The 12,295-nt window shown below is 44.4% G+C and overlaps 1 protein-coding gene across 3 annotated transcripts in view; it reads left to right on the top strand.

The window, feature by feature from the left end:
* RALGAPA2 (Ral GTPase activating protein catalytic subunit alpha 2) overlaps positions 1-12,295 on the top strand; it is a 282,250-nt gene that overhangs the window by 169,274 nt on the left and 100,681 nt on the right. For all 3 annotated transcript variants that reach the window (XM_082857547.1, XM_082857546.1, XM_082857550.1), the window contains 3 exons: positions 4,596-5,367; positions 6,204-6,275; positions 11,094-11,217. In XM_082857547.1, coding sequence (XP_082713673.1) covers positions 4,596-5,367; positions 6,204-6,275; positions 11,094-11,217 — 968 coding nt within the window. The remainder of the gene's footprint in view (positions 1-4,595; positions 5,368-6,203; positions 6,276-11,093; positions 11,218-12,295) is intronic.

Here is a 12,295-nt window from a genome sequence, read left to right as displayed (position 1 = left end):
ATACTCGCTGTGTTACTTTTCAAGAATCTGGTGGTTGAAATCCAGGTTTGTAGAGTGCTCTGTGATAGCAAGTCCTTCCTTCCTCGTTTCCTTTCTTTTTCTGTTCTCCTCGCCTTTCTTTTCCCATCTTAGTTAAATTTTGTATTATCGAGGACCCACGGGACCCACAAACCCACAAACACAGTCCATTTTCTGTCCCCAAGGAGCTTTTCATCTCATGGTGGCGGGGGGTGGGGGTGGTGACAGGATTCAGGCAGAAGGACTCGTGTGTGGCCCGGCAGCACCATAGGGGCTTCCCACGGAGAAGGACCTAAGCCAGGCTTGGAAGGACGGGCTGACTTTGCGAGGAGCTGGTAGAGCATCGGGACCAGGCGGGCATCACAAAGGGATGGTGTGAGGCCACTCTGCTCCCGGCGGAGGGCCCATCGTAGACATGTGGGTGTGTCAGGACCTCGGGGCTGTGCTTACCCCCCTAACCACCTTCTCCGCAAATGACAAGAGTCCATCTCTAGGCCTTGGAATATGAGTCAGCATGTGGATGTGTCATCTGTATGTGTGATAGATGCCATCTATATGCCTAGACTCACATACACACACGCACTGAAACTAGCGCACTCTGAAGACTGATGAATTCTTTCGGTGACAATTGTGATATTATACTGTTGTTACTCAAGATGTTACCATTCGGGTGAAGGATATCTGGGCTCTCTCTGTATTATTTCTTACAAGTGCGTGTGAATCTTCAGTTGTCTCAAAAATTTAAAGTTAAGGGGCTTCCCTGGTGGCGCAGTGGTTGAGAGTCCGCCTGCCGATGCAGGGGACACGGGCTCGTGCCCCGGTCCGGGAGGATCCCATGTGCCGCGGAGCGGCTGCGCCTGCGAGCCATGGCCGCTGAGCCTGCGTGTCCAGAGCCTGTGCTCCACAGCGGGAGAGGCCACAACAGTGAGAGGCCCGCGTACCGCAAAAAAAAAAAAAAGTTAAAAAAAAAATGTGGGTATAGAGTGTTAGATCATCCATGAAAATGTTATGGACTTTGCAAGTTAAAAACCTAGGCCTAAGAACAGAACCTTGCGGGTAAAACTTCCTTAAAGAAAAAGGAGCGAGGGCGTGTCACCAGGAAAACAAAGTCAGGGAAGTGGGCAAAGAACCAAAAGGAGTCATTTCTAGGAGGTCAAGGGAAGAAAGCAGACAAGGAGCTGAAAAAGGGTCACAGGCTTCCAGAAGCTCGGGGAGGGTGAGACCAGAAGAGCAGCTGTTTTATTTCCCAACCAAGTGTTTGGTGGTAGGTTTTGCTGAATACTTTGCACAGCGTGGTTGGTCTGCAGCCAGACAGCATGAGCAGGTGACCTGGGGCGTGACTGTTTGGAGCCCCAAGACAGTCCCCTGTGGGGCCTCCTGGGAAGGGAGGAAGGACACAGCGGCATTAGCCAGTGAGGGTTCAGGTCCAGGGCTGTGTTTGCAAGATTGCAGAGTCCAGGGTGTGCTTCTGGCTGGGAGTGGGGCGCCAGTCGGGAGCGAGGCCTCATTTTAGCTCCTTTTATAGACGGGCAGACCAAGGCAAAGGGATTTTCCCAAGGGTGTACAGGTCAGAAGTAACAGAGGTGGAATGTGGATTTAAGGTTTATCCACAGGGACCTGGAACAGTGAATTCTTCCCTCGGGGTTTTGCGTAGTGGAGACAGAAGACTGATCGGGGCTGTGTTGCTGGCTGGCAGCACGAGACACCTCGTCACGTTGTGTCGCCCATTTGCTTCGTCATTTGTGGGTCTCCTTCTGGAGTCCCCTGTTCTTTCCAGTTGCAATCTTTTCTTGACACTTTTTTCCCACAGTTGTAAATTCAAAACATTTTTTTTTTCAGTAAAATGACCTTTGATCTATTTCTTTTTGCTGTTTCCTACCTTGTAGTCCAAAAACAGGTTCCCTGCTGATTATGACTCTTCACAGAAAAATGGCAGAAGATTAATAGGGTAATGAAAAAGGGTAAACCTAAAATTGCACTTTAAATGTTTGTGCCACTTTCTTTCAATGTCCAACACTCTTTGACTTGACCATTCATTCTCCAGAAAACCTCAGGACCTTATGCAAACTTGTCCTAACACAGCTCTGTGTTACTCAGAATGAGGTTTAAACTTCTATGGCAAAGGAGTTTTGAAATTCTCTAACATATTTACTAAGTTAAAAAACAAAGCTTAAAAACGTACTAGCACCCACAGCGTCTCTAGCCAAATAAGTACATCCTTGTTAAGAATGAAGAGGAAACATAAAGATATAGGTATTTCAGGTTAAACAAAACGTGCCCATATTTGAGGGGTGTTTTCATTCAGTGTCATTAATTCATCATTTATACCCACACTGTTTCTACTCAGATAATGTTTCTGATAAGCAATGTTATATTTTTATCTATTATTTTCAGATGATCCTTTCATAGACCATTTCCCACATTTGATGTAATTACTACTTTCAAATAGAGTTACAAGCGGGAGAGACCCAAGGGGAGGAACCATCAATGTCATGACACCTGCTCACTTTTCTCATCATTAATACCTAAGTGCTTAAGAAGAAGGGAAGGGAGGAGCTTTAAAAAAAATGAAATTTAAAGGACAACCTGACGTTACTGTTTTTATATTTCATCTCTAAATTTAGAAAAATAAATATTTGGAATATATTTTTGCATACTTTTTGGACGTCACAAGCTTGTTTTCTCATAGATGGAGTCTAGACTTCCTCTTTATTTTTCAGGGCAGCCCCGGGCAGTTGATGCAGCTGAAGTCTGCCAGGGAAGAGCAGTTCTTATTTCACAAATACTCCCTTCCTTACTTTTCAGTACCAGAGATATTTGGGGGTTTTATTGGGTGTGTCATGGTTTATGACTTGATTAACGTGACTCCAGGTTAATTTCCCATTGTAGAATTCAAGCACATTCATTAAAATACAAATTTGTATTTACTGCAAGTTGAAAGTACAACCTATGTAAGTAAAAGTAGAGGAAAGTCGCTTTTCCAGTTGTTGTTTTCTGCCATGGCCTTTATCCAGTTGGACCTTTCTTGTTAGTTTCGTAGCCTGTGCTACTGTGTCATCACCATGCGGTGTCTTACATTATGGACTTCTGAGCCCCCAGCTGGCTGCACCTTTGTTGTTGGAGCATTAACATTTCTGATGGAGCGTGTATTCATATGGGATGATAAGCATGAATAAAAAGCATCTGTAACTTTTGAAAAAGTTAATATGGACACAAAAGCAAAGGCATTCATAACTGTGATTTCAAGGGAATGAGTTGAGGTGTTTAAATTTCTCAGCTGTATGGAAATCATGCGCACTTCAGAGGGTCGGGAAGAAGCATTTCATTTCAGAGACAGATGTAGATGACCTCTGCTTCTAAAAAGTTACGATTTTTAAATGAAGTTTTATTTTTCATTGTTGAATACAGGTGATTTCCTGTTCCTCAAAAAGAAAAAATTAAGAAGAAATCCAAGAAAAGTGAGGACAGTCTGGTTCTCACTCATCACACACAATTTCCTAGATTCTAGGATTTGATCGTTTCTAGGATTTTTACATCATAATATTGATGATGTATAAATAAGTCAGTTAGATTTCTGCTGTCTGAGAGGGAGGACGGTTAGCATGAGAAAGCATATTTATAGTTATTGATGTTTTAATTAATATTTGATTTTTCATGCTGTGAATTTAGAAATCAAGTATTTCCTAAACCTTTAAGCCCAAATTAGAAATCTTAGTTTGTTTAAATGTCTAGTGATTTTTTTTATTAAAAGGTTTTATTTTGACCTGTTCTTAGATTAATGCACAGTTCCCTTGTAAATTTGGTGGATTAAGATTTCCCTAACTGTTCTCAGGCTTAAGTAATCGTTTCAGTCCCTACTTGTGGATTTCATCTGCTTCTCCCTCATATCGCAAACATTTCACACAGCCCCCTTTCACATGATATTGTCAAAGTCCTTCTATACATCTGAAGTCTTAAAAATTTTATAAATTAGTTGCTCCTGGGCATTTAATCATCAACTACAAATTCAGTGAAAGCCTTCTAAGTAATTCCATGAATTATTAATATATCAGATTCTGTTAAATATTTAAAATGACCTCACAGCAAAACATAAATAGCCACAATAATCCTAAAGCAAATTGCTTCAAATATATTTCAACAGTCCCAGGCTCAGTTCATCCCTTATGAATGTCTCCCGTCACCCAGTGAGGGGAGCGAGGCCACCTCCCCAGGCCCCAGCCCTCTGTGCTGCCGTCCTGTCCAATGGCAGATGTCCACCTCCTGGAGCTCCTAGAACTGTCACCCCTTCAGGATCGGGATCTGTCTCTGGTTTATGTCTGTATCTACACGTTTTTAAATATCCCTTTCCGAATGAGATCTTCACGTAAGTTGGTTCTTTCAGCCATCTATCTAACTTGTGCTTTTAAATTCAAGTAGAATGAATGTCAAAAAGAGAAAACGGGTGGAAAAAATCCCCAGACTAAAAAAAAAAATCCACCGTGCTAGGGACCGATTGCAATCCGGCGGTGGTCCTTTTTCACTTTCATTCTCCACTGTCTCTCGGTGTCCCCGTCCTGCTGTCGTCCTGCTGTCGGCAGAGAGGAGGCGAAGGAGCGTGGAGCTGATCCCGCTGACTGCGCGCATGGTGATGGCACACCTGGTGAACCACCTGGGACACTTCCCCCTGCACGGGGGCCCCGCCGTGCTGCACAGCTTGGTCAGTGAGCACCACGACAACACACATGCCGACGCTGCAGAGCTCTCCCCCGACGTGTTCAGGAGCCCGAACCTGCAATTGTTTGTGTTCAACGATAGCACCCTCATCTCCTACCTGCAGACACCCGCGGCGGGTCCTCCCGGCGGGTCGCCAGAGGGCGCCCCCTCGGACGTGAGAGTGATCGTGAGGGACATCTCGGGGAAGTACTCCTGGGACGGGAAGGTGCTCTATGGACCTCTGGAAGGCTGCTTAGCCCCAAAGGGCAGAAGTCCCTCGTTCCTGATCTCGGGCTGGCATCACCAAACACCTGGACCTCAGAGGGATCTTTCTCAGACTGAGGAGGGGGAGGACGTCCTCAACAAATTACTTGAAAACATTGGCCACACGAGTCCCGAATGCCTTTTACCGTCACAGCTCCATCTCAACGAGCCTTCCCCACCCCCGTGTGGAATGAACTGTGCCCAAGAGAAGGAAATCACGGAGATCCTCCTGCGCCAGAGCGCGCAGGAAGATGAGTATGTCCAGAGGTGCGACTTGGACGTGGCCATGAGGGTTGCCAGCCAGGAGCCGCCATCACCGGTGGAGCCCCGGGGAGCCTTTTACTTCTGCAGGTTGCTGCTTGATGACTTGGGAATGAATTCTTGGGACAGAAGGTAACGATCCACTCTAGACCTTCAACTGTCTTCTTATTTTTGTGTGACAGTTCTTATCAGTTTTGGGTTTGGGAAGCAGAACAGAAGTGGAGATTTTTCTCTATTTCAGGATTTATAGCTTATTTTCTGCTAAATTAAAGCTAGAAATGAAATTAAGTGGGCTGTACTGATGCACAGATGGAATTCCCAGCATCGGTTGTGTATTTTAAAGGGTATCGAGCATTTACTCTGTGTGTGTGTTTAAATTACTGCTCTGTCCATTGTTGCTTCTGCCATCATTAAAGATGCCAGTGGACTACAGAGGTGAATAAGCCACAGTCTCTCCTTAGCTCTGGTGAGGGAAGAAGACTTAATATTGAGTTGGCCAAAAAGTTTGTTCGGGTTTTTCTGTACCACAGTACCCGACACAACTCTGATGAAAGACAGTGTGACTCAGGACCTCTAGAAGAACCGCCAGGCCATCCAGAAGTAGGGGGCAGTGGAGCAGACTCTGCGGAAGGGGTGGGTTTGAGCTGCAGAGATGGAGAAGAGTCTCATGGCAGAGCTGACAGTGGAAACAGAGATACAGGCACACACACAAGTCACACACTCATGGACCACAGCCACCCGTTGTCCCTGGACAGTAAACCGGATGCAGTGGAGTCATGATGCCTTCGAATATCTTAAGAATGAAGTTCATTCTATAGGCTTCGGCCACAAATCTTTGGTGAATGACGTAGTTGTGGATGGGTAGACAGATGGATGGATGAATAGGTAGGTTTGTTCATTGACTGATTGGAAAGGGCAGAATTGATCTGTGATCACACGACTTTTCTTCCATTCCTTTTCCTTTATAGGAAGAATTTCCATCTGTTGAAGAAAAATTCAAAATTATTGAGAGAGCTAAAAAATCTGGACTCCCGACAGTGGTATGTGAAAGTATATCAAACCACCTTATTCCTGTCTGTCTTTGTGTGGGGGGGATGTCGGATATGGCTGCAGAAGTGATACCCCTGCAGAGACCTGGCAGCTGGTGGCATTTGCACAGGCCATACCTTTGGTAGTTTTACTCTGTGCGGTAAACTTACATGTTTGCTACACAAGGAAGAGATCCCCTAACCTCTGCCTTGATTGAGAGCCTTTCAGCCAGTGGACACTTGTTCTCATTTCATCTCTGCAGCCCCTCTTGTCCCGCCGGCCCAGGTCACAGAGCCGCCCATGTTCACGGACCTCGTGGTTGGGAGCCTGTGAGTCTGACTCCATGGGCTGGCGTGCAGTGGTCTCTGCTCTGCGGGGTAGGCAAGGTTAAGACCCCGGTGCTGTAATCAGGCGCTCTCTAGCCCTAAACCTCGTTCTCCAAAGCAGGTCAGATCTCAGATCTACCTCTTTTCTGTACAATCTTAGAAGCAGTTCCAAAGATGAGCTCCAACCAGTGTTTGATCTGGGGAAATGTGTGCTTCCGAAAACATCTTAGTCCAGAGCTGGTGTTGTACCGGGTACATAATGGGTGCTTGGAAGAAATGAATACACTGCTGCCTTAATCTTGAGTTTTTAAAAACTGATTTAAAAAAAAAAATAGCTTTCTGCTCCTCTTGTATTCCCTTTAGGAGCATCATTAGACATCTCATTAGAGAAGACCTGAAGCCGTTATTCCTCACACTGTCCTTCCCCACATTCAGTTTCCTAATAGTTGTTGTGCTGCTTTTTCTCCAGAGGAAGAGACTGAGTTCTCTGTGGAAATTTGGGGGGGTGGATTTTTGCTGAAGGGCTCGGGGATTCACTGCCCCTTCCCTCTTGTCCTCCAGTAGGAAACAAGCGGTCACTTGGGTTCCAAACTCAGCTTTTCAAACGTACGCTGAATTATTTCATGCTCCTTCGTATTAAGTGAAGACATTGGTATCTTGTGATTGTGGCCAATTTGTTGAGTGTTAATGCACTTTAGTTGCATGAGGTACAATCGAAGTAGCTCCCTGGCGGGGCTGTTGCAGTATAATACGGCTTTGGAGAGCTGACTGGCAAGTCCTCTCCCCCCCGATTAACCTTCACCTAAAACCCCAACTCCTGGATTGAGTGTCTTCTCAACATCTAAAAAGGTATCCACTTACTTTATGGTAAAGGGTGTTTTCAAGGTTCTTTTTAGAAAAAAAAAAAACCCAGAAATAAGTTGAGGGCTCTTTAGCTCTGAGATCCCACGTACCAGTAAGTTAGCAGGTAAGAACATAACCTCGGCCCTCAACTTCCAGTCAAGATGTTTCTATTTATTTCTGGCGTCAATTTATTTCCCTGCTGTCAAGGCAGAGTTTCTGCTTAGCATGTTCTTAGGAAAAGGAGAGACCACCTCACAGCTACGATTTGTATACTGTGAAGTTAGCAAAGCTGTAAATAATGTGATGAACGTACATACAGATTAAAGAAGGCTCCCCTTTTCAATCTTAACACCTCTTGCCACCACATGGTAAAGTGAAAGTTACAGTCGTGTTTCTTTGTTTGGCTTTTTAATGTGACAGCACAAGGAAACTGAGCGATTCTGGTCTATTTTTAATAAGAAAGAAAACTGCTGCGTTCTAATGAGGAAGAGGAAATGGTTGCTTTTCTGTATGTGTGGCCCTGAATTACCTGCTCCTTTGAGCACTGGCCCAGCAGCTTGTGGATATGAAGTGCTGTTGATGTTGCTAATTGTCATTGCAAAAGCCTGGCTCTAATAAGGCCAGACACAGCTTCTGCATCCTCCCAGGCTCTCTGCGGCGCTAACATTTTGGAGGCTGTGAAATTTGATGAGTGTTTACAGCTAAAGGTCACCTTTGCTCACACCTCCATCAGTCACACAGTCACCGGGCCGAGCTCTCTCTGCTCCACCTTGAGTTGATGAGGACCTGTAAGCAGCTACAACGTATAAAGCTTGGACTTTAAGGAGAACAAACAAAATCATTTCAGATAAACCTGAGATTGTTTTATGTATGTCAAGTGTATAGAATAGAGAAAAATTAAATGCTGAGGACTTTTAAATATATAGACAGAACTGCAGAAAGGAATTGAGTGACTATCCTTTTCTCTCCATTTGTTGAAAGAGACTGTCTTTTAGTTCATAGGTTATGACCTCTCTTACCATCCAAGCCCCCACATGATTACAGCTCTGAGAATAAGCTAGTCAGAGTCCAGACTTCTGGCCAGCCCTACCTGCAGTCTGGAAGGAAATGATGTCACAGTTTTGGGCTCCATGTGCCTGAGGACAAGCTTTCCGACAGGCTGAGAGCACGAGGTCTCTGCTAGAGCACCGCCCACTAGCATCCATCACCCCCTATGTCTGTTCCCCTGAGAGCAGCACCCCACCAGCGTGTCCGTCAGGGCCTTCAGGACACCCACCTTCCCCACTGGCAGCAGGACAGTACACTTCAAAAGCCTTAAAAGTGGGCAATGCCCGAGGCTCCATGTCCATGAATTTATTTTAAGGACATACCAAAGCTAATGTGAAAACGTCTTTCAAATGGAAGCAACCTAAATGTCCAATAGCAAGGACTGATGATATGGAATATTAATATAACGGAATGTTACACAACCATTATTAGTAACTTTGTTATACAAGCACACGGTATAGAAATGTTCACACTCCAACACGGTTTAAATGGTGACTTTTCGGTTATGTATATTTTATACAATTAAAAGAAGTGTTCACAGATAAGTGAAAAAATTAGTGGCAGAACACAAGATAGACTTCTCATTTTGTATGCAAAATGCATCCTGAAGTAGTAACAATTGTGATTTCAACATAGAAGCAAAGAACATTAGTGGGTTTTTGCGGGGGGGGGGTTGTTTTGTTTTGTTTTTTGTGGTACGCGGGCCTCTCACTGCTATGGCCTCTCCCGTTGCGGAGCACAGGCTCCGGACACGCAGGCTAAGCAGCCATGGCTCACCGGCCCAGCCGCTCCGCGGCATGTGGGATCTTCCCAGACCGGGACACGAACCCGTGTCCCCTGCATCGACAGACGGACTCTCAACCACTGTGCCACCAGGGAAGCCCATTAGTGTTTTTTTTTTTTTTTTAATTTATTTATTTTTATATTTGGCTGTGTTGGGTCTTCGTTGCTGCACGCGGGCTCTCTTTGGTTGCAGTGAGCAGGGGCAACTCTTCTTTGTGGTGCTCTAGCTTCTCATTGCAGTGGCTTCTCTTGTTGTGGAGCACGGGCTCTAGGCGCCGTGGGCTCAGTAGTTGTGGCACACGGGCTTAGTTGCTCCGCGGCATGTGGGATCTTCCCAGGCCAGGGCTCGAACCCATGTCCCCTGCATTGGCAGGCGGATTCTTAACCACTGCGCCACCAGGGAAGCCCCCCATTAGTGGTTTTTTTTTAATTCTTCTTTTTCCTTTCTATATTTTCTAATTTCTTCTCTAAGTATGGTAATTTCATGTAAATTATGGAGGGACATGAATAAGCTATCTAGACAAATAAAAGGAGCGTACTCTCCTCCTTGATTTATTTTTATGACTTTCCAGTTGAGTTTCAATTCATTCTGCTAATTAAGTAGAAAAATAACATTCCTGCAGAAGGAGATATTGGAGAATATGTTAAAATACAGAGCCCAGATTCCACCACTATTGATGTCCCATCGGATTATAATGTTGAGGTATTGAACGATAAGGCAACAGAAACATTTCCATGTTGTTGAAGTGCTTGGTAGTTTTTCCTATGAGATTTTTTCAAAGTGTATGGTAGAAATCAGGAGAAGCGTGGAACTGCTCTGGAAATGATAATCTAAAATTTTAGAACATAGAGACTGGAGTCAAGGTCTTGGGTGATGGAGCTGCGGAATGGTTCTTGATTAAAGCTCTGGTCCAATAAGAGCGGTGTCTTTGCCTCTGAACTGTCTCCAGATCACTTGGTGTAGGTCTAGTGACTTTGACACTTTACTCCAGGGTATAGTTTATAGAAATGGTTATTGATATGTTCAAATATATCATCGTATCTCTGGTCAATTCAACAAAGTTTTAACTGAGCAACTTCTGTGCACCAAGGACCACGCTAGATGCACAAAAGGTTAAGAAACAGGGCTGCTTTCTTCAAAGTGGTGTCACATTTACCTGATTTAACAGCAAAGTGCCCCAAATCCATCATGGAGGAAGTGGACGAACAGTTTGTATGTCCAAAGAAGTTTCTCTGGACAGCTGTCCAGAGGGTGCCGCCCCTCGCAAAGAAAGTACCTAAGTGTGTTCTGCTTTGAGGAAGTAGTTTCCATTTCTCACAAAGTCTCGGCCAATTTTACAGTTCCAATCAGGGAGCTCCCCGGTTTCCTTACCTCAAAGTGTGGGAAGTGAAGTATGTGTGGTCACAAGGATCTGTTCACAACTGATATCTATCTGAAATGCTTTCAGAGGTATATTTTTACCGAAGTTGGAGAGAATTTGTCAAGCCATGTGCTCTTACATGCTGTTTGTACATCATACCTGTGAGAGAGTGGTGTCAGGAGCCCAGGCTGCCCTGTCTCAGCTCCCGGTGTCCTGCTTGCTACAAGTGCTTTTCTGTCACTTTTTGTGCCTCCTTTCCACCGTGTCCATGAGGAGGTGATGATAAGACCTGTCTCATTAGGGCGTCTGCAAGGATAGATGAGACGTGTGTTGAGCCTTCTTGGAACAGTGCCTGACCCCTTGTAAGTTCTCAGCAAGTGTAAGCTGTGTAGTAGAAGCATAGGTGGCAGCAGTAAAACAAAACTTTGTACGTAAGTATTCTAACTCCTTTAAATCTAAAAATTTACAGCCGTGAAACGCACAAAATCGCCGTGTTTTACGTTGCTGACGGCCAAGAAGACAAGTGCTCGATCCTTTCCAATGAAAGAGGAAGCCGAGCGTACGAAGACTTTGTTGCTGGACTGGGATGGGAGGTAATTCATTTCATTCAGGAGGCGTTTATCGATCAGCACTTTTTAAGGATGTATGTAAACTAGTCATTGATGGTCTAAATTTTTACGTATGTTTTTACATTCAAGTATAGCATGGGTAGAGTTCTGGAGTTGAAGAATATATCGAATTTGACATCTTCTATCAGTTATTTTTGTACTTTATACACAAACTTTTGTTTCCCCTTAACTTTCTTCTTAATATGATTTCATTTGCTTTTCATCAGAACTGAATAGTCAGGTCGGCTCTCCCAGCCATAGACAGTGTGTAGTAAGAGAGGACAGTGGGCAGGGAAGCAATGGCTTTGGTCCCTACATGGAGGCTGGAAAAGAAATCAATGGTGAAAAATGAAGAGTTGGATGAAGTTAAAAGTTGACTTGACGGTAGCCATGATGGTTTAGCTCTCAACCTGTTTCCCTAAGGTAGATCCCAGGATGGTTGATATTTTAAAATTTTGTTTTCTCTTTACTAAGTCATACTCTGACCAAAAGACATCTATACATTTATACACATGCACACATACACACACATATATCTGTCTCCAGAACATATTCCCAGAATCTAAAAGAATTCAGAGTAGTTAAAATGGAAATCAGCATATCTGAAATAATTTACTTACTTTTTATTACTTTTGTTTTGGTTTCTTGGTTATCTGTGTTGTGGGAAACTCTCTGGATGCCTAAGCGAGACTTACCTCTGAGAGCTGCGTGTTAGCGAAGGGACCGATGTGGAGGTGGGGACAGGGTAAGGGTACTTCAAGGTCAAGACCATATACTCTCTGAAATGTCAAGTCGGTTTTAGTCTAAAAGAGTTACTGAACTTTCAATAAACTGTTCTTCTTACCAATAAGATGACTTCTTGTCATAGAATATACTTATTATTTAACCAACATTTTTTTTAAATTAGTTAATTATTTATTTTTATTTTTGGCTGCCTTGGGTCTTCGTTGCTGCGCGCGGGCTTTCTCTAGTTGCGGCGAGCGGGGGCTACTCTTCGTCGTAGTGTGCGGGCTTCTCATTGCAGTGGCTTCTCTTATTGCGGAGCACGGACTCTAGTCGCACG

Source organism: Leucopleurus acutus (genome assembly GCF_964270905.1).
Source record: "Leucopleurus acutus genome assembly, chromosome: 16".
NCBI classification, from domain to species: domain Eukaryota; kingdom Metazoa; phylum Chordata; class Mammalia; order Artiodactyla; family Delphinidae; genus Leucopleurus; species Leucopleurus acutus.
Note: the sequence above shows the minus strand (reverse complement) of the source record. Positions and strands in the feature narration are given on the sequence as shown.